The sequence below is a fragment of the Podarcis gaigeae genome, assembly GCF_964106915.1.
Source record: "Podarcis gaigeae genome assembly, chromosome: 14".
Lineage (NCBI taxonomy): Eukaryota > Metazoa > Chordata > Lepidosauria > Squamata > Lacertidae > Podarcis > Podarcis gaigeae.
Genome location: NC_139690.1, coordinates 34,456,073 through 34,477,285, shown reverse-complemented (window position 1 = coordinate 34,477,285; position 21,213 = coordinate 34,456,073). Strand labels below are relative to the sequence as shown.

Genomic DNA, 21,213 nt, shown 5'->3' with positions numbered 1-21,213 from the left:
CGCCACCCGTGTCCCCAAACATGAGAGTACGTATCCCTAAACATTTTTAAAGAAAAAAAAGGCACTGGTTGTTAGGATAAAAATGGGGAGAACTATATATGCTACTTTGAGCTCCTTGTAGGAAAGGTTAGAGGTCTAATAAGTTCGTAAGCAATTATTGGTAGCAGTGGGCTTCCGTGGTGGTTTGGGGCAAGGACTAGCTCACTGGGCTCCACCACTCGCATCACCCACACTTTCCGTGAGAAAGGGTCAACCGAATCAAGAGACAACTTCAAGACTGAACTTTGTGCTTCCCTTGTCATAACCTGCATGCATTACAGATTACGTAGTTCTCTTGGCATATTTTAATTTCCTTGCATGGGTTGGGCTAAATGACCCTTGGGATCCCCTCGAATTATACAATGCTATGATTCCTCCGCACAGGGACGCAGAGAAGAATCCCGCCCATCCAGCCTGGATTTGGATCCAAGATGGCGACCGATCTGAAAGCGGCCTATCTCGGCAATGATCCCCCACCTACATAATGCAGGCGATACTTCCTTGGTCAGATTCAGCGGAAGGCGCTCTAGCCCTCCCACTCGATCTCCCACAAGATGGCGGCCCTCCTTTGGCTGACGCTTTGCGGGTCGGCGACGTTAACGCTGCTGCTGCTGCTTCTCCTGTTACTATGGCAACGGCAGCGGCCTGCTGGTTCCGAGGACCGCGTGGCGGTGGTGGTGCTGGGCGACCTGGGTCGCAGCCCCCGCATGCAGTACCACGCCCTGTCGCTGGCCCGCCGCGGCCGCCGCGTCGACTTTATCGGGTACCCGGGTGAGTCCGAGGTGCTGGGGCTTTTTCCAGCCTGGAAGCCACGCCTCCTACTGCCTTGTTGCAACCCCTCGTGCCAAAAGATGTCCGAGGGCTTTTGCGCTTCCCTTTGGTTCGATGACAGGCACTCTGCATATGCTCAGAGGCACTCTTGCACTACATTGTTATTTTTAACAGAATACCGCTAAGGTATGCAGCCGGAGATCTTGCTTCTTTGCAAACCCTCATTGCAGAGATGTGAGGGAGCTTAAGCGTTGTGAAAGGTACTCTGCATATGTTCAGATGCACTCTTGCACAGCAGTGTTGTTGTTGTTGTTGTTATTAACAGAATGCTGTTAATGTAGCTAGCCATGCATCTTATTATAATTAATTTTTTGCTAACCCGTGTTCCAGGTATGTGAGAGAGTTTAAGTGCTTGGGGAAGAAGGGGCACTCTTCATATGCTCAGATGCAACCATTTAGAGATGGTTATCTGAAGGTCTACTGCAGGGGTCTGCAACCTGCGGCTCCGGAGCCGCATGTGGCTCTTTTACACCTTTGCTGCGGCTCCGGGGCAGATACTAGCGAAGGGAGGAGGCGCATTGTGCGCCCCGACACTCCCCACTGTGGCGGGCGCTGTACTGGCTGTGACGTCGCATGTGGGCGGTGTGTGTGTTAGTTTTGCGGCTCCCAGGTTTTTTTTTCTTCGGAAACGGGTCCAAGTGGCTCTTTTTGTCTTAAAGGTTGCAGACCCCTGGTCTACTGGTTCCCCACTCCTTCAGCAGTGGGTGTCCTTTTAAACTGCCATAGGTATATACTGAGTTACCCTAATATGTGTATAGGTTTTTGCCCCCAGAACACCCATATTGCTGGCTTATATACTGAATTAATATTTGCTGTTCCCACTTAATTTGCTTTCACATTCTGTTCTGTTTATGTATGTGCTGGATGGATTTTCTTAATTGTTTACTTTTCTTTCAGGCACAAAGCCACACAGCGAGATTATACGTAATGGAAACATACAGATTGTTCATATCTCTGAGCTCAAAATTTGGCAAGGTATGGTGAACATTGCAGTATTGGGAGGTGTTTTTTTTTAAAAAAAGGATGCACCAGTTTTTAAATCAAGGCTCCTTTGACAGAAAAAAAATGCATTTTTTGCTATTTTGTATTTTAAACATATTGTGTAACTTGAGTTTAATGTTTGTTATTGGTATTTTTAATGAACTTATTGTAAACAGCTTTCTGTGTTTTATTATGTGTGTTGCAACTCTGATGACTGTTTATTTCCTCTTGTAGTTGGGCCAAAGATGTTCCGGTATATCGCAAAAGTCATTTTACAGAGCATCCAACTATTGCATACAATGCTGAGGATAGCTAAACCAAACTTTGTACTTCTCCAGGTACATATGCGTCATGAGAACTGTATACAGTATTTGTGTCTCCTAGGTCTGTTTAAAACATACTACTTTTAAAGCAGTGGCAGTTGGGCAATGTTTTATTTAAAGTGTGTTTTAATTTGAACACTATATTTGGAATATTGATACACGTATGCTTTGTCTGCAGTAGTCCAAGGTTTGCTTTTAGAGCAGATTCTTACATTTTTGCCTTAACTTTTTAATTTGGGTAGCAGCCTGTTATTATATAATCACAAGCAAATATCATTAGGTGATGGTGAATGCTGTAAGAACAGGTTGCTGGACTAGATGGGTCTTTTGGTCTTAGCCTGCCAGCAGAAGGATAACAGTGAAGCAGCCAGCCTAACCTTTCTTGGGAGGGAATTCCACAATATGCTTTTGATGTTTATGGGACTGAGAGAAGATGCTCACCTGAGACTCTTAGCAACCATCCTAAAGAATCTTGGGAACTGTAATTTGTTAAAGGGACTGGTAATTCAATCTCTGTGGGTGTTAAACTACAGTTCTCAAGATTCTTAGGGGGAAGCCATGTGCTTAAAATGTGTGGTGTTGATATGACCTATGGCACTGAGATAAAGGCTTTGGGGAAAATGAGACTTAGGAGGAAATATTTGAAGGGTAGGGGAAGAGAGATGTGGCATTCTGGGTAGGAGTTAAAGGCCCAGTCAGAGGAAGAAAGCAAGAGCTCTTATTCTTTGGTATTGCACTGTCTCTTGCTCTCTGAAACAGGCTCTCATTCTCTTCATTTTTATGACCAGAATCCTCCAGGTCTGCCCAGCATAGCTGTTACCTGGGTGGCTTGTCTTCTAAGAAGCAGTAAGCTCATCATCGATTGGCACAACTACGGCTATACCATAATGAGCCTCACACATGGAACGAGGCACCCTATTGTCCGGATTGCTAAGTGGTTTGTACAACAGCTGTTTATAGTTTATTAGACACCGTTGGCCAAGTTGTCAGTGAACCATGGGGATTATTCATTTTTTTATATGTGTGTGTGTGTGTGTGCGTGTGCATGTGTATTTATGTAGGTTTAAAAATAGCCATCTCCTTCCTTATGGGTCAATATAATGGTTTTGAAACCCAACAGAAGATGGTTTTGAACCCATGTGCTTTTTAAAGGTCCTATGAACAATATTGCCCTGTCCCCCCATTTTATCTATATAACCACCCTGGGAGGCAGTTTAGGCTGAGATTTGGTGATTGGCACAAGGTGACTTCATGACAGTGGGCATTTGAACCATGGCAGAGTGAGATCTTCCTCATCTGACAGTAGCCACTGCACCACACTCCCTCGTAATGCTCCTTTGTGAGTATTTCAGAAGCGCTAGAAACTTGATGAAATATTTCTACATCCATTAGCAACTGGCCTCATACAGTGCATTGCTGAATGTGAATACAGTACAATCACATCTTACATGCGGTTAACTGGCAGCCATATACGTGGTTGAAGGCAGACTGGTTGAAAATGCTCAAGTAGATGCCAAGCAAGGCAAAGAGCTTAAAAGCTCTTTTTGTGCCAGATCCACTTGGGTTACCTGGCATGAAAACAGCTTTGTAAGCTCTCCACCTTGCTTGCTGGGCAAGGCTAGCTCAGCATGCAAACTCTGGGAGTATTGGAGATTCTCTCTCTCCCCTGCTAGCCACAGGGGTGGCTCCAAGAGTTTGGATATACACTGTTGTTGTGTATACGTAGAACCCTTTGAACCAAACCTCTGCTTAAGATGCAGTTGTCCTGTATTTAGGTAAACAGGACAGGTTTGCTATATTTGAACATGTTATCATATTTATTTTGATTTTATTAGTCACATACTAGAATAGTCTCTGCCTTACATAGCATGTGGATAAAATTGTTGGTGTGTATCTCGTGATAACAAATGGGGGCCCCACTCCAGGTAAAGCTAGTCAAGCCTATGGCTGCCATCTTTTATTTATGCAGTGGGCTGCATCTGGATTAAGTTAATTGAACATGGGTTCCATTGAAATCAATGTGAAAACTTCAGGCCACAGCAAGACTTAAATCTCAATTATTTCAGTGGGAATTTCATGCAGTTAATATAGTCTGGATCCAGCTCTCTCAGTGGAGTTTACTTTTGAGTAGTTATTCATAGGGTAATAGCATAAAAGCTGCTGAAAATGTTTTGAGATGGAGTTGAGCCATGACGTTATGTGGTGGGCAGCTTTTTAGGTTTGACGTTATTCTCAGGTTGTTGTTTTTAGTGTGTGAGACCATTGAATTCCCAGGTTATAAGGAATTGTGTATAGGAAATATATGAACATATATTGCATTTTTGAGGTTTAAATGGATTTGAGAAATGAAGGAAAGCATATGATTTTGCTTTATTTTTTTAAAAAAAGACATTGCAACTGGGGAATAAACTTATATTCCCATGAAAGCATCTGAGATGGGTTAGTAGAACCAGTATTTAGTAACTGATGGACATTCAATTTATTTCAGGTATGAAGAATTCTTTGGGCGCCTGTCTGACTATAACATTTGTGTGACTAACTCAATGAAAGAGGATCTTCTGGTGAACTGTAACATCAGGTAAATGAGTGGCTCACAATTGGCTCTACCAAATGAGTTGTATGTGTTGCAAGGACCTTTACTAGACCATATAGAAATATCCAGCAGAGCCAGTGGAATATTAACAATATTGTTAATATTAACAATTAACTAAAACATAACTTATATATAATATTGTTAATATTGGTATTTTTTCTCTCTGCAAATTTCTTTGAACCTTATTGTATTGAAAAACAGCATATGAAAGTATGCATATCATAAGAACAAATTGGAGAGCAGGGTCACTTCCTCCAGCACTTTGAATGTTAGGTTTACTGAGGGGCCTACTGAGGTTTAGCCCAAAGTGCTTCGCCTCAACCCCTGGGATCTTGCACCACAAAATCACAGTGTGCAGATTTGTTCTAGCTGCATTAGCCTACTCATTGGTGATGCCCAGAGTGTGAATATCAAGCATGGATGAAGCCTCAAGTGCTCTCACCACATGTAGCCTTTCTCTTCTCTAACGTAACATCTGCCCATAGCTTTCCTGCCTTAATGTTGTGTAAAAATATTTCCAGGGCACTTCTATAGTACCTTTTTACATTCACTGATTTTTTTATATATAGTAATATTTTATTAAGACAATTTCAGTTGGAAGAAATAAAGTGAAGAGAACAACAAAAAAAGAAAGAGAAAGAAAGCAAAACATAAAAAATACAATAAGAAAAAAAGATAAAATATGCTAAATATAGCGTAGTTACATTTCCATACATTATTATATAGATATATAAGTAATATTATTGTCCTTTTGGCTAAGATCAAGTATAGTATCTGATTTTTATCTTTATTGTTTTGACTTCTGGGCCCCTTTGCGTTGCAGAGCGACGACCCTCTATGACAAGCCAGCTTCTTTCTTCAAGCAAACGCCATTGATCGATCAGCATAAGTTGTTCATGAAACTAGCCAAAGAATATGCTCCGTTTAAAGGCCAACTTGTGTAAGTTAAAATATGCTGTTGTATGCACTCCTACTTAGTTTGGAACTGGCGTGCTTAAGAACACAGGAAGAGCCTTCTGGATCAGGCCAGTGGCTCATCTCATCCAGCATCCTGTTCTCAGAGTGGCCAACTAGATTCTTGTGGGCAAACCTCAAACAGAACCTGAGCACAAGATCCAGCTGCTTTCCTGTGCTTTCCAGTAACTGGTATAAAAAAGCATTACTGCCACCAAACTATAGAGGCAGGGCGTAGCCATTGTGGCTGGTAGCCATGGATGGCTTTCTCCATTAATTTGCCAAACTCCTCTTTTAAAGCCTTCTAAGTTGGCCATCAATGGGACGTGGGTGGCGCTGTGGGCAAGAGGGCATAAATTATCCAACATATCTGCCAGGTTCTGTGGGTTAAACCACAGAGCCTAGGGCTGGCTGATCAGAAGGTTGGCGGTTCGAATCCCCGCAACAGGGTGAGCTCCCGTTGCTCGGTCCCAGCTCCTTCCAACCTAGCAGTTTGAAAGCACATCAAGCAGACACGGAGCAATGGCTCCAAACTACAAGAAAGAAGATTCCACCTAAACATTAGGAAGAACTTCCTGACAGTAAGAGCTGTTCGACAGTGGAATTTGCTGCCAAGGAGTGTGGTGGAGTCTCCTTCTTTGGAGGTCTTTAAGCAGAGGCTTGACAACCATATGTCAGGAGTGCTCTGATGGTGTTTCCTGCTTGGCAGGGGGTTGGACTCGATGGCCCTTGTGGTCTCTTCCAACTCTATGATTCTATGATTCTAAGTGCAAGTAGATCAATAGGTACCGCTCTGGCGGGAAGGTAAATGGCGTTTCCGTGCACTGCTCTGGTTCGCCAGAAGTGGCTTAGTCATGCTGGCCACATGACCCGGAAGCTGTCTGTGGACAAACGCCGGCTCCCTCAGCCTATAGAGCGAGATGAGCGCTGCAACCCTAGAGTCGTCCACGAATGGACCTAACGGTCAGGGGTACCTTTACCTTTAAGTTGGCCATTGCTGCCTGCCGTGGGAATGAGTTCCATAATTTAACTATGCTCTGCATGAGTAAGTAACAATGCTCGGTTAAATACTAATGGGTTGAGGAGCTTAGCAGGGAACTTGGAGGAGGGATAAATATTGACAACATCTCTGCCTAAATATGGAGCTGACCTTTATGGCTTCCATTAATCTGATTTTGGGAGCTATAATGTTTGGTTTGGCACGTGTGCTTTTGCTGATCACACATCTTCCTTGAAGGTTAGTCTTCAGAATCCTGTTTCTCCTCAGAGCAGAATCCAGCCTCCCAGGTGATGTTGAGAAAACTGCCTTTACTCAACTAGACACCAGGAGCGGAAACGTGTTGCACTGCATGGGCCGGCCAGCTCTCCTCATCAGCAGCACCAGCTGGACAGGTCTTGGCTCTATACCATTGTCTATGTATCTTCCCACACAGTATGCTTGAGATGCTTGTACATGAACCTGTAAAATAGGGCTGCAGAACCTCAGGTCCAGGGCCAAATGCAACCCTCCAGGTCTCTTTGCCTGGCCCCTGGGACTCTCCGTAGGCCACACCCCCTCCTAAGCCACACCTCTCACCAGCCCTGCTTCATATGCTTGGGTATTTTGGCCTGGCTGGAATGTGCTCTTGAACCTCTGATAATGCTTCTTGCTTGTCTGGATGGAGAGGGGTTTGGGAGTAGAAACTAGCCTATTGTAGCAAGTTAAAATTCACATTTGCAGTTCCCATCTCTTTTGCCTCTGGCTCTGCCCCCACGGCAATGTTTCCTCTAGAAGGGAATGCTGCCTTTGGGCTGGAAAGGTGCCCCACTCCCGCTGTAAGACTTTGCACTAACTGTGTACCAAGTACTTGAGCAAAGAAAACTTCAAGATTGCTTGGAATTCTTTTTTTAAAAATTAACAGAAATACATAATCATGGTTGCTTACAGAAGCTGATTGCATCCCACTTCCAAGGAGAGGATAATTTTCATGTCCCTCTTTCCTTGGATTTCTGATCATGTATGGCTGTGTTGAAAAATATAATCTCATCATGTGGGCAGGAGCTGTGAACATAAAGCTCCACATGAAGAGTATAACATAAACATTGTCTTGTTCTGTACTAGAATTTCTCCAAAAACTGTGTCAGGCCACTAACTTTTCAACAGCCTTTCTCTTCCCCTTCATTCCTTTCATAATGATGTTGCTTGGTTTTCACAGTCTACTTGCAAATGTTAGGAAAACATTTTTTTTATTAGCAAATATTAATTGAGTTTTAATTAATGTTTGTAGGTTATGAAGCAGTTTTGAAATTGACAGGATGAAATAAGTGACCTGGAGCACATGGCAGCCTAATATAAACTGGGTTTATTTTTTTATTTATGTCAGAGCTCCATTCTTTTCCCTAGTAAAAGTAACAGAGCTGACCCTAGGACTAGGCAGGGTAAAATGGAATATTTTGAGGGAGTACAATTTATTTAGGATTACAGTATATGGTTGGGAGACTCTTTGAGTCTTCTCCCTTAGGCAACAAAATATATTGGGATCATCTGTGTGTGTAAAGTTTGTAGACAGTCATTTTATGTATTTAAAGCATTTTTACTCTTTCAGTCAAAATGGCTCCCAGAGCTGCTTATAGAGTAAATGAATCCCTGCCCTCAGGTTTCCACTCAAGAAAACAAGACACAAAAGCTAAAAGGGATGGGAAGGGAAGATGAAAATAAGCAACCTCAGGCAGCGGTTTCTTAAAGGTTACAAAGTTCTTATAATGGCAAAACAGTTCAGTTAGCTTCTGTTGGGAGACAGTTGTGGAAGAGCCAGTGGAATAGTCAAAAGGCCTTAAGGAATCCAGCAAATGCACAAGGCATTTGGAGTTGATTTCAGAGTTGGTCTCAGTGGGCTTAAACATGTCTAATGCCAACACAGAATACATTGCTATTTGAATGAATGTGACAAATACAGAAGAGATTACTTTAGCTGCATGTCTTCTAGCTGCTGTGAGCCCCTTTGGCTGTACAAGAGAGAAGCATTGTGTTGATTGCCTCATTTACTCTACATTATACAGTTGCTACAGAGACAGCACTCAAAAGCAGAATTGCTTTAGGTGAAACCAGAGTTATTGCTGTGATTCTTGTATATTAACTGCAAACTTTTTCTCCCTTTTCTAGAAGATGAAGATTTTTCCATCCTATTAAGAGCTTTAGAAGGTGAGTTATTAAGGAAGCATTCTGTCTTTCTAAACAAGCAAACCTGGATCCACTGCTGTCACTGGAGGCACAGGCGGCCTCAACAGTGTGGGCTGCCCATAATTTGATTTGTTCTGGCCCTCCTGCTGAAAGTGATTCCCCATCCCTGCATTAGCGGAATTGGCAACTGGATCAGAAAGCAGGAACTGTGGTCTATCCTCTTCCTTTCTTCACTTTCTGGGAATAGTGTACTATTAGGTGGCTAAGAGTGGGAAGGGTATTTTGAGCAGTGGGGGAGAGACATTTGCATAGGTGAACATACCTCCTTGAATGCTAATAAGCAGAACTCAACTGTGGTTACCCCCTACTGCAACCAAAGCTATTGTTTCCTCAATCCTGTGAACCTCAGTCTTCCACTTCTCCTGCCCACAGCTGCAAGAAGAAAAGGGGGGCTGGAGAGAAAAGCAGTGGCAGCTGCATGCTCTTTTACCCCTGGCAGAGCATCTTTCTCAGCAGAGGACTGAGACCAGCAGTTCCAACATGTCTATCAGAAAAAGCGAGAGCTGTGAGAGCACCAAGGAAAAGGCCCCCATCAGAGAACAGGCTTGTTCTCTTATGGGGAACAGTTCTGTTTGCATTGCCACATGTGTTCTGTCCATATCTGGGATTCAGGTGTTGGCTACAAAATTTCCTTTTGCGTCATTCTTGACTTAAAATACTCTTTTATCAAGGCATGCTGAAAACTTGGTTATAGGGTGGCATCTAGATGCCTAAACTAAAAAATAGGTAACAACTACAAGGGTGCCCACTCCCCCCCCCAATTTTTTCTTTCCTATTGGTGCAGATTCACTTTGGGATCTGTCTACAAACAATCTTGGCTGTAAGACTGTAGCTCTTCCCACCTCAGTCTTCCTGCTTGCTGTAGAAATCCCAAACTTGTTTAAAATAAAAAAAAGTTGCCTTTTGTAGCCTGTCACTTTGTTCCAATGATGGTTTTGGTAAAGTCACAACTTTTACCTTTTTTTTGTTGCACAGAATATGAACGCTATCTCAACGATGGAGCAAAGCTTCCTCCTCTTGTGTGTGTGATAACAGGTAGCAGCTTTTAAATCATTTGTCTCACTTTTCATAGTTTGCACCTGTAAAGGTTTTGGACTGGGCGTGCTGATTCATTTCAACAATCAGTGCATGCTTTTTGGTCAATCCTTTGTCAGAAGGCAAAGTGTTGTGGCTCAAAGTCACCCAGTGAGCTCCAAGGCTGAGCAGCGATTTTGACTCTGTTCTCCCAGCTCATAGCCTGACATTCTATAACCATGGCACCACGCTGGTTCTGGGCATTCAAATGAAATCTTGCCCAGAGGATGATAACTCTCACAATGCACCCTTTTGGATCAGCAGCAAACCGTTTTGTTAATTTTCTTTCATTTAAAAAGGCAAAGGGCCTCTGAAGGAGTATTACAACAAGCTGATTGCAGAGCTGCATTTCAAGCATATCCAGATCTGTACTCCCTGGCTGGAAGCAGAGGATTACCCCCTTCTGCTCGGTAAGGAAGATCTTCGAATTCTCAGTGTGCTTCAATGTGCCATTTTGAAAATTTACAGGAGCAGACTCATGAGATCTTCGGAGTATAGGATAGTGGTCCATTGCAGGACTGTGATAGCAGAACCTGCTATTGAATAATAGAATCATAGAATTGTAGAGTTGGAAGGGACCCCAAGGGTCATCTAGTCCAACCCCTTGCACTGCAGGAATCCTGCCCACAGCCATCCCTGGGTGGGCTTGAACCACCAACCTTCTGGTTAACAGCCAGATGCCCCGACCCACTTGAAATGGGTCCTTTGAAGTAGGAGAGGAACTTGCACCCTTTCCTCCCTTTTCTTCTCCACAAGGGTGCTGACTGGCAGGGCAGAGGGAAAACAAGATGGCAGTGATTTGTACAAATTGGCTAAGGTACAGAACTGTCTCTTCAGCATACAATGGAAGCTACATAATGGAAGGCACCAGAATTACCTCTGCAGTGGGGGGAGGTATCCCACAGCATGGAGGCTGCTAGTGAGAATGGCTTCCCCCAGGCCACCACTCCTAGAAACTCCAAGGGCAGTGGAACTACAAAGAAGGCCCCTCTCTGCTGGTCTTGGCACCTGAGATGATCTGGGGGGAAGAAGATGTCAGTAGAGAGGGTCTTGTATTCTGGCTCAGGTTCCTAAGTGACCTGGGCTTGAGAATGTTTGAGCGACAGTGAAACAGTTTCAAGTGGGTGCTATGCAAGAGCTGGTGTACAGTTCCTGCGTGCCTCATTTTAACTGCCCCACAAACTCCTCCTTGGCAGGCCTCAATAACACTTGATTTGTATGCCTCTTTTTTTCCGAGTGACAACAAGCCATCCATTCTTGAGCAGCTACAAAAAACAAAACCTCATTTGCAGAATATACTCAATGGGGGGTTGGTTTCTCTTACAGGCTCAGCTGACTTGGGCGTCTGTCTTCATATGTCCTCTAGTGGCTTGGATCTACCTATGAAGGTCGTGGACATGTTTGGCTGCTGCTTGCCTGTGTGTGCAGTGCACTTCCAGTGGTAAGAGCACACCTGTGTGTTTCAGCATCTCAAAAGAACCTGGCATTAGACCATTGGTCCATCTAGTGCAGTACAGTCATACCTCGGGTTGAATACGCTTCGAGTTGAGCACGTTCGAGTTACGCTCTGCGGCAACCCGGAAGTAACGTGCTCCGTTACTTCCAGGTTGCCACGGAGCGCAACTTCCGTGGCAACCCGGAAGTAACCACGGAGCGCAACTTCCGTGGCAACCCGGAAGTAACGGAGCGCGTTACTTCCAGGTTTCGCCGCTTGCGCATGAGCAGACGCTCAAAATGACGTCATGTGCATGCGCAGAAGCGGTGAAAAGCAACGCGCGTGTGCGCAGATGTGCCGTCGCTAGTTACGTTTGCTTCTAGATGCGAACAGGGCTCCGGAACGGATCCCGTTCGTATCTAGAGGTACCACTGTAATGTTTACACTGGCAGGCAGCACCTCTCGGGGGTTTCAGGCAGGGAGTCTTTCCAGGCCATCCCTGGGGATAATGGGATTTGAAGCTGAGACCTTCTGCATGCAAAGCAGATGCTCTACCGATGAGTTATGGCTCTTCCCCCATCTTGTGTATCCCTTGTTGGTTAACCCATCTCTCTATTCTTTGAGATCTTTATTTGTTTATTATTATTGGTGGTGGTTGTTACTACAAATGGGCCCTGCAACAAAAAGTTGCAGAATGCTCCTGTTCAGGCTGCAGCCAGTCTGGAGCTCCTTGCAGATTCCTCTGGGGTTTTTTTTATACTCCCTGGCAGCTCACAGGTCCTTGTCAGCTCCCTTTAGTTAGAAATAATTGGGAAACTATTGTTTTTATTTTAATTTGGAAATCTTGCTGTGCTTTTCTGTGCTGTGTTTGGGGCTGATGTGGTCCAAAATACCTAGAAGGCAGCAGGCTGGTGCATTAATGTGGTATGTTAACTGTTAACCCGCTCCCTCACTGAAGAAAACAACTTTGAGATTCTTTCTAGTGCTGTTTTGCTTATTTTTGTAGCATACATGAACTTGTGAAGCATGAAGTAAATGGTTTGGTGTTCCGGGACTCAAGCGAACTTGCAGAGCAACTGAAGGTAACATAGAAAAAGAGAACTTTGACTTGCTGATGGGGCTCATTGAGCATTCATTGCTCTGGAAACATCAAGGAAGCTGGATGTTTTGGTGGCAGGAGGGAAGTTTCATCTTTGAATGCTGCTTCATAGTTTAAAAACAAAAACTTCCTGAACATAGAAAATTAGGAGAAATATATAAGCTAAGATTCTCCCTGAAGCACTAGCTTTCTATGTGCAGGGAGTTGCTTTTAAATAAGTGGAAAGGAGCATTCATTCTTTCTCTCTTGTGCATATGTTGTCCTTTTAAAAATATATAGCTTTATTTTTTTTTTATTAAGGATTTTCCAGTATATGGAATGCTAAACATATCATCAATTTTCTTAAAGGAAAAAAAAATCAAATTTAGTTAGGATGCATAGTGTATAGAATTGCAACTCCCCCCCCCCCCAGCCCTTCATTATTTTCTCAGTAGGTCAGCAAGATTTCATAATGATCTGGCATGGGTTAGGTTATTGAATCTTGGAATACATAGTTCTGACTATAATTTACTTGCGTAAACAGTTCTTTGATAATCCCAGGGACTTGTCACATTATTACTGTTTGTGTGCCAATTTTGAAGGTGGTACTTTTCTAGTGAGACATCAGTTTGTTTCAGTTACAGATAGGTAGCTGTGTTGGTCTGCCATAGTCAAAACAAAAAAAATTCCTTCCAGTAGCACCTTAAAGACCAACTAAGTCAGTTCTTGGTATGAGCTTTCGTGTGCATGCACACTTCTTCAGATATCTGAAGAAGTGTGCATGCACACGAAAGCTCATACCAAGAACTGACTTAGTTGGTCTTTAAGGTGCTACTGGAAGGAATTTTTTTTGTTTTGATCAGTTTGTTTGTTGAGGAAGCAATTGATTCAATGTAGTTTTATCTGGGAAAAATGCCTGCATCTTTCCATAATTGCAGGTATAGAAAGTAGAATATTTTTCCATTTTCCTGTATACTGTATTAATCTGTTTCACTCACTCTTTCTAACCTTGCAGATGCTTTTCTTGGAATATTCTTCTGCAGAAGGCAAGCTCAATTTATTCCGAAGGAATCTTTGCACAACCAAGCAGCTGCGGTGGGATGAAAGTTGGGAGCAGACAGTGCTTCCTCTTTTTAGCAGCAGTTAAGCTGATACGACTTCGAAGTTAATTTATAACTTGCACATTCTCAAAATCTGTAACACCACAAGCGTGTTTGTATATCAAAAATTCTTTTTACAAAAGAAAAAGTGATTTTATATGGTGAATAAAAAGTTTTATCTGGAGCTTCGTTATAGGCTTATGCAATTTTTCCACTTTTTCCTCTCAGTTTATATGCTGTTGATAGAGCCAATGTTGTTCTGTATCTACTTACTGCTTCACTGTTGTTGTTTTTTAAATGCAGTAATGAAGTAGGTTGTGGTGCCTTCGGTTATTGTTGCCTAAGTTGCAAGCTGGTAATTCCCTATTTGAAGTGGAAACACGTTACTGTGAATCTTGGAAAGTACCTTTATAACTTCTTCACATTCAAAGGAGATACCATATTGTGATGTGTGTTATTTGTTTCCTACCTCACTTTATAACTGGTACAGTGGTACCTCGGGTTACATACGCTTCAGGTTACAGACTCTGCTAACCCAGAAATAGTGCTTCAGGTTAAGAACTTTGCTTCAGGATGAGAACAGAAATCGTGCTGCAGTGGAGTAGCAGCAGCAGGAGGCCCCATTAGCTAAAGTGGTGCTTCAGGTTAAGAACAGTTTCAGGTTAAGTACGGACCTCCGGAACGAATTAAGTACTTAACCCGAGATACCACTGTATTTGAACATGAAATGGAGAATTTTACCCAGAACATGCGGGGTCTGAAACCTTAAACTCCACGGTCTATGTTGTGTTACAGTACATTTAGCATTTTCCTCCTCCTTTGAAAAAGGGGTCATGCTGGTATTTGGATTTCATGTTTAAAACAATGCCTTGAGTGTTCAATCATATTTCATTTTGGGATCTCTTTGTTCAGGGTAGACATTTGTATTGCAAGCAAAAGGACCAAACAGGCTTGGCTGATGAAATAGTAGGACTTGGAGATCTTGGCCCAAGGTAGAAAGAAGCTTTGCCTCTGTTCAAGCTTTGCCTCATTTAAACCTTGGCCATTTTGCTTCGTCCTAAGACTCTAATCAAGGCTTCTTTGACATCTTTATTGCGCAGGCTGTATATGATCGGGTTTATCATGGGGTTGATGATAGTATAGAAGACCGAGATGGCCTTGTCCTCTTCTGGCGTGCGCTGCCCCTTCGACCGCATATACATGAGCATAGCAGTCGTGTAGAAGATAGTCACCACCGTCAGGTGCGCTGAGCAGGTGGAGAAAGCTTTCTGCCTGCTGTCGGCAGAGGCGAGTCGCAGTATGGCAATAATGATGCGTACGTAAGAGAGTACGATCAAGAGAAAGGGGATGATCTCCGTCGCTATGCCCCCCATGTACATTGCACTCTCGCTCACAGAGGTGTCAGCGCACACCAGCTGAAGCATGGCTGGGACTTCGCAGAAATAGTGGTCAATGACATTGGAGCCGCAGAGAGGGAGCTTGAGGACAAAGAGTGGAACCACTGACCCCAGGAAGGTGCTGAGCCAAGACCCAGCAGCCATGCCAATACAAACCGATTTGTTCATTAGAACAGAGTAGCGCAATGGGTGGCAGATGGCGACGTATCGGTCGATCGCCATCACGGCAAGGAAGATGCATTCTGCCGCCCCTAGGAACAGCGTGATATACATCTGAGCCTCACACAACTCGGCTGAGATGGACTTCCTTGTCACCAAGAAGTTCATGAGCATTTTGGGGACAACGGCCGAAGTGCAAATGATATTCAAGACTGCCAGGTTGCAGAGGAAGAAGTACATGGGCATTTGAAGGTGGGGATCCAGGCTGGTCAAAGTGATTACAGCAATATTTCCAATCAGAGTTACGGTGTAGATCACAAGGAATATAATGAAGAGGAAGACTTGGGCCAGTGGGGAGAAAGGGAACCCCAAGAGAACAAATTCTGTGATGACGGTTATGTTTTTCATTTCTATACTTTTCTGTGGGAAGAACAATAGTGGTTTAGTGGTCAAAAGTGCAAGAACTCATCTTGACAGCCCCTATAAGCTATGCCCATGAAGAGAGTCTACACACACTTGCATCCCAAAGCAGTAATACATAGCATAATACCCAGTTGATTAGGATTGGCACATCTGCAGTCCAATGCAAAGATACCTAGCAGTCATTTCCGTCAATCTCATTTCTGACTTCTCAAAACGCATTGCGATCTTAACCCTGCTGAAATGCCACCTTCAGCTTTCAATTAGAAATGGAAACTCTTGTTGCAACTAAGTGCCTGCATTTAAACTGCTGTCAATGGGAAAAAGAAATGGAGAACCATACCACTTTATTTTCCTCATTCTCTGACTACCTCTCTGAGTTAAATCTGTTGCCCTTCAGATGTTGCTGAATTACTGTTTCCATCATCCCTGACCACTGGCCAGGCTGGCTGGGACTTATGGGAGTCGGGAGTCCAACAACACCTAGGGGGCCACAAGTTGCCACAACCTGCCCTACATGCTGTGACAGACCAGCCAACCCACTTCTGTTTCTTTCAACTGGGTTTGCTCTCCCTGCTGTTTGAGATCCCTTTTAACAGGAGATGGTTGGGACCGTACCTGTGACCTGTCTCAGAGCTCTGTAGGTCCCTGTTATGCCAAGATGGGATTGCATCATTTAACTTCCACCGACAATAGATTACAGAACTGTTTTGTCCCCCAATCGCTCACCTTTTTAATTTGTTTTAAATGTGTTTCTTATATTTTTTTAAAAAAACCTCTTGTCTCTGTGCTGCTTTGGGAAACTGAAGTTGGTGTAAGGTAGCTGATTGGGATGTGGGGACCACCACATGCACAAATCTACCTAAGTAGGAGGCTCTAGAGGAGCCTTGGAGGCTTTTCAACACAAGTAACTGCCTTATGGCAAGCATGAGCCTTGGCCCACTGATGTGTAGCCCACAATTTCACACTGGGCTATTCCTCAGCCCTTTTTGGAAGCACTAGAGATTGAATTTGCATGCAGAACATGTTCTCTGCCACAGAGTTGCAGCCCTCTTGAGTGCTGCTTCCACCACCGTTACTAATATATCCTGCTTAATGCCAAAATAGGATTTTAAGTGGTTCATGAAGTAGAAAAACCAAGTTGCACAATTAAAATGTACAATAAGACAGCACATATCAGTTAACAAAAAGGCACTCGGTTTGAGAAATAAACATAATGCCTGTGTAAACAGGCAAGTTGTCAAAAGCCGGTGGAATGCCAATAGAGATGGGGGTCTTTTGTATTGACAGCAAGGAGTGCTTTTCCTAACACTGGAGATATTAGTGAAAAAAAGCCTGCTACTATGTTGCCACAGGCCAATAAATGTCAAGCTATGGCAATGGTACCAGCTGAAGACCTCTTTCATTTGCCTCAGTCTGTCATGATATTTAGACTTATTAGATCCAAGGTTGCAAGTTTTCTAGAAAATTGTAAATTAGAACACTTTCCCCCCAAAATTATTTCGCATAGGGTAATTTGCACTGAAAAATCTTCTACCTGTATCAGAAAATGTTCTTTTTTTAAAAAAAAAAAAATCAATTTTATTAAAGGTTTTCAACCTAATATACCATAAATTTCCAACTAAACTAAAAAGAGTAATAACAAATATATCAAACAGAAATAAAGGGGGGAAATTAAAATACATTAATAAATCTCACATGATCCTCATAAGACACCCTGCCTCTCATACAGGCCCCTTCCTTTTCTCTCAGCTCCCTGCATAAGAATATGTTCTGCCAACCTTGCCTACAAGTGTATTTGCAGTTGGCATCTATTCAGTGCTGCTAATGAACTTACAAAACACATAATTTTTAAAAGGAAGGGAAAAAAGCAATGGGGGTTTTATTGCTGCAGTTCACTGCTTTGATCAGGGCTAATTAACTCCTAACAGCCCCAATGGGGTAAAGAATGATGGGAGTTGTAGTCCAATAACACCTGCAGGGCACTATGTTGACTACCCCTGGCTTAAATAGTAGCCTTTTGTCTTTTTTTATGCTGAGTGGAGTATTGTGTTTCCATTTGCCTGATTTTTATTTAAATATTGCTGTTATGGGTAGCTAACACGCAGTTCTCCAGATGTCTTCCACCTTCTGCCTTTTAACAGGATCCACTGGAAAGAAACAACCAAAGAAAGGTGGTTCCAGGTAGAAAAGCACGATTAGCTCTTTCCTCCCATCCACTACTTCAGATTGCATCCAATCCTTACTTCGTAGGGACACACGCTCCCATGGTTTGCCAGTGTTTTAGCTTGTTGCATCCGAGGAAGCTACTTTATACCTAGTCGGATCATTGGTCTATTTGGCTCAGGATTGTCTGCCCTGAATGGCAGCAGTTCTCCTGGTTTTGAGATGGAGGCTTTCCCAGCTCTACCTTATTAGTAGCTGCACGTATGACTATTGCCACTTTTTGGAAGGATCTTAAAGAAGCTAATTTAACAGCATGGTATAAAAGGGTTTAGCAGATGGCCGTAGCAGAGAAACTAGCATGTAAGCTAAGAATAGCTAGAGGAAATAAATGCAGCTACATGCTTGGGAGAGTCGGCAGAGGCTTGATTGCTTATGCAAAAAATTCCAACAATAGAAGGAAAGTCATATCATCATAGAGTTGGAAGAGACTCTGAGGTTCATCTAGTCCAACCTCTGGAATGCAGGAATCTCAACTAGATCATCCATGTCTACCACCTCTTATGGGAGATTTCCATGATCAAACAGCTCTTACTGTCAGAAAGTTCTTTCTGATGTTTAGTTGGAACCTCTTTTCTTGGAACTTGAATCCATTGGTTCGAGTTCTACCCTCCAGAGCAAGTAAAAACAAGCTTGCCCCGTCCTCCATGTGACAGCCCTTGAGATATTTGAAGATGGCTATCGTATTTCATCTCAATCTTGTCTTTTCCAGGCTGAACATACCCAACTCCCTCAATCGTTCATCATAAGGCTTGCTTTCAATACCCTTGATCATCTTGGTTGTCCTCTTCTGCACACGTCCCAGCTTGTCAACATCCCTCTTAAATTGTGGCACCCAGAGCTGGACACAGTACTTCAGGTGTAGTTTGACCAAGGCAGAATAGAGTGGCACTATTACTTCCCTTGATCGGGACACTACCTCTGTTGATGCAGCCTAGAATAGCATTAGCATTTTCTGCTGCTGCTGCTGCATCACACAGAGTTGACTCATGACTTTGTGGTCTACTAAGACCCCTAGATCCTTTTCACATGTACTATTAGCAACCCAGGTGCCCCTCATCTTATATTTATGCAACTGGTACTTCTTGCCTAAGTGCAGAACTCTACATTTGTCCCTTTGAAATTCATTATGTTAGCTTGCGCCCAGTTCTCCAATCTGTTAAAGTCATTTTGAGTCCTGATTCTGTCTTTAGTGGCATTCGCTACCCTCCCAGTTTGGTATCACCTGCAAATCTGATGAGCATCCCCTCAACACCTTCATCTAAGTCATTGATAAAGATGTTGAACAACAATGGGCCCAGGACAGAATCCTGCGGCAGAATCCTACTTTGTCACTTTTTTCCAGGATGATGAAGAACCATTAATAAGCACTTCGTGGGTATGGTCAGCCAGCCAGCTACAAATCCATCTAACAGTTACCTCACCCAGACCACATTTTACCAGCTTCTCTGCAAGAATATCATGGGGGGACTTTGTCAAAAACCTTACTAAAATCAGTATACTGTATTTTTCACTCCATAAGACACACCTGACCATAAGATGCACCTAGTTTTTAGAGGGGGAATGCAAGAAAAAAAATATTATTTAAAGGGAGCGCTGACCAGAGCCTGTATGCATCCATTTTCCAAAGTGGGACATTGTATTGTAGAATAATTTATTATAGAATAATTCTTCTAGTCCCCTGATCATTTTGGTTGCCCATTTCAGCACCTTTTGAGCCTTTTCCTTTTCTTTTCTTTTTGTGCAGTGACCACAACCATACACACAATTCCAGCTGAGATCTTGTGGTATTCATATAGACATTATTGCAATGTTGCAATAATGGACTTTACACTGGCAACTGCAGCCAACATAATTGAATAGGAATCAGGTTTTTTGTTTTTGTTTTGGTCTTCCCTTCTGTCCCGTCTCTCCCCCCTCCCCCATTTACCTGAAGGGATGGCTTTTTAAGTCATCATCACATTCTCAGTGCAGAGTCTGTATGCAGAAGCAGTTTCTCTTTTTCCTCTTGTAGACCTCCCTAATTCTGAACTTCAGAGTCACGGGAAAGGGTCAGCCATATAAGACTGGTGAAGCAAAACTTCCCTCTTGCTTAAGATGTTGTTGGACTCTCGTGGTGTTTTGAAAGAAACAGTGGATTCAAACCATTTCCTCTCCCCACATCTAATACCAATCATGGGGAGAACTTCTTGGTGTTTTTCACCAAGAGAGAGGGAGAGAGAGAGAGAGACTCTGGAGGAAACATATTTTCTAAAGGACCTTTGAAATAGGCTAACTCTTTGGGGATACAGGGCTCGCAAACTCAACTGTGCAATTAAACTAGATTAGCACATAGTTAGATACGCAGGTATTTTGCATGCCCATCCAGGTGCATCTATCACAGTTAAGTAGAAAACTTAATCTTGTACTTAATTGCACAGAATAATAGAATTGTAGAGTTGGAAGGGATCCTGAGGATCATCTACGTAGTTCAACCCCCTGCAATGCAGGACTTTGCAGCTGTACCATATGGGGATCAAACCTGCAACCTTGGTGTTATCAGCACTGTGCTCTAACCAACTGAGCTATCCAGGCTGTCCATATTGAAATGTAGTGCTCATCCATCCAGTTGTTTAACATGGATAGTAAGTTTCCTGCACCTCCATTAATTCTCTGTTGCCCATGTGATGTTCTCCACCAAATGTGAGATTCATAGATCTTCCCACTCTCTCCCCTCCCACAGTCTGGATTTTCTCATACCAGGGATAGTCCAAAAAGCAGAGGGTATGAGAAAATCTGGATTAAGGGAGGGGAAAGTATGGGGAGGCGTGATTTGAACATTACAGGGGCTATGGAGAATTAGTGGAGGTACAGAAAGCTTTCCATCAACATGAAACAACAGGATGGACGAGAGACCTTCATTTAAGCACTTCTGGTGGTGTGGAGTTGCTTTGCTGTGGGCGTCAGCTGTGTCAACAGGGTTTAGTGTTTCAGTGTGAATCCACACCACACATTCAAAGCATATGGTTTCCCCAAAAGGAGCCTGAGAGCTGCAGTTTACCCCTCACAGCGTTGCATTTCCCAGCACCCTTAAGTTCCCATTCCCATGATTCTTTGCTGTGATGCCTATCTCCACTGTTGGAAGTGTTATGCCTATGAATTCTAGTTGCTGGGAATTGCTAGCAGGCTTCCCACAAGCATCTGGTTGGCTGGACTAGATGGGTCATTGACCTGAACTGGCAAACCTTCTTATGTTATCATAATCAGCAGCAATACCTGAAGGAGCGTCTCCACCCCCATCATTCTACCTGGACACTGAGGTCCAGCTCCGAGGGCCTTCTGGCAGTTCCCTCACTGTGAGAAATGAAGCTACAGGGAACCAGGCAGAGGGCCTTATCGGTAGTGGC

The 21,213-nt window shown here is 43.3% G+C and overlaps 2 protein-coding genes across 2 annotated transcripts; one reads left to right on the top strand and one right to left on the bottom strand.

The window, feature by feature from the left end:
• The first annotated feature begins 466 nt into the window (after positions 1-466).
• Positions 467-13,812, top strand: ALG1 (ALG1 chitobiosyldiphosphodolichol beta-mannosyltransferase). The gene is made up of 13 exons (XM_083710956.1): positions 467-810; positions 1,768-1,845; positions 2,086-2,189; positions 2,963-3,111; positions 4,663-4,752; positions 5,591-5,707; positions 6,989-7,113; positions 8,864-8,902; positions 9,917-9,976; positions 10,315-10,425; positions 11,342-11,456; positions 12,457-12,532; positions 13,544-13,812. The coding sequence occupies exons 1-13, from the start codon at positions 594-596 to the stop codon at positions 13,673-13,675; spliced, it is 1,413 nt and encodes a 470-aa protein (XP_083567082.1). The 5' UTR covers positions 467-593; the 3' UTR covers positions 13,676-13,812.
• Positions 13,813-14,344: 532 nt separating this feature from the next.
• On the bottom strand, positions 14,345-16,373 carry LOC310831010 (olfactory receptor 10A7-like). Its single transcript, XM_083711013.1, has one exon. It carries the CDS (start codon positions 15,590-15,592, stop codon positions 14,660-14,662), a length of 933 nt encoding a protein of 310 aa, XP_083567139.1. The 5' UTR covers positions 15,593-16,373; the 3' UTR covers positions 14,345-14,659.
• Between the last annotated feature and the right edge of the window lie 4,840 nt (positions 16,374-21,213).

What these genes read in the sequence shown, in the direction of transcription:
- ALG1 (XM_083710956.1), top strand. Translation starts at nt 594, where the DNA reads ATGGCGGCCCTCCTTTGGCTGACGCTTTGCGGGTCGGCGACGTTAACG. An exon ending in CTGGTGAACTGTAACATCAG is followed by an intron (nt 4,753 to 5,590) that starts GTAAATGAGTGG and finishes TTTGCGTTGCAG; the next exon opens with AGCGACGACCCTCTATGACA. An exon ending in CCTATTAAGAGCTTTAGAAG is followed by an intron (nt 8,903 to 9,916) that starts GTGAGTTATTAA and finishes TTTGTTGCACAG; the next exon opens with AATATGAACGCTATCTCAAC.
- LOC310831010 (XM_083711013.1), bottom strand. Translation starts at nt 15,592, where the DNA reads ATGAAAAACATAACCGTCATCACAGAATTTGTTCTCTTGGGGTTCCCT.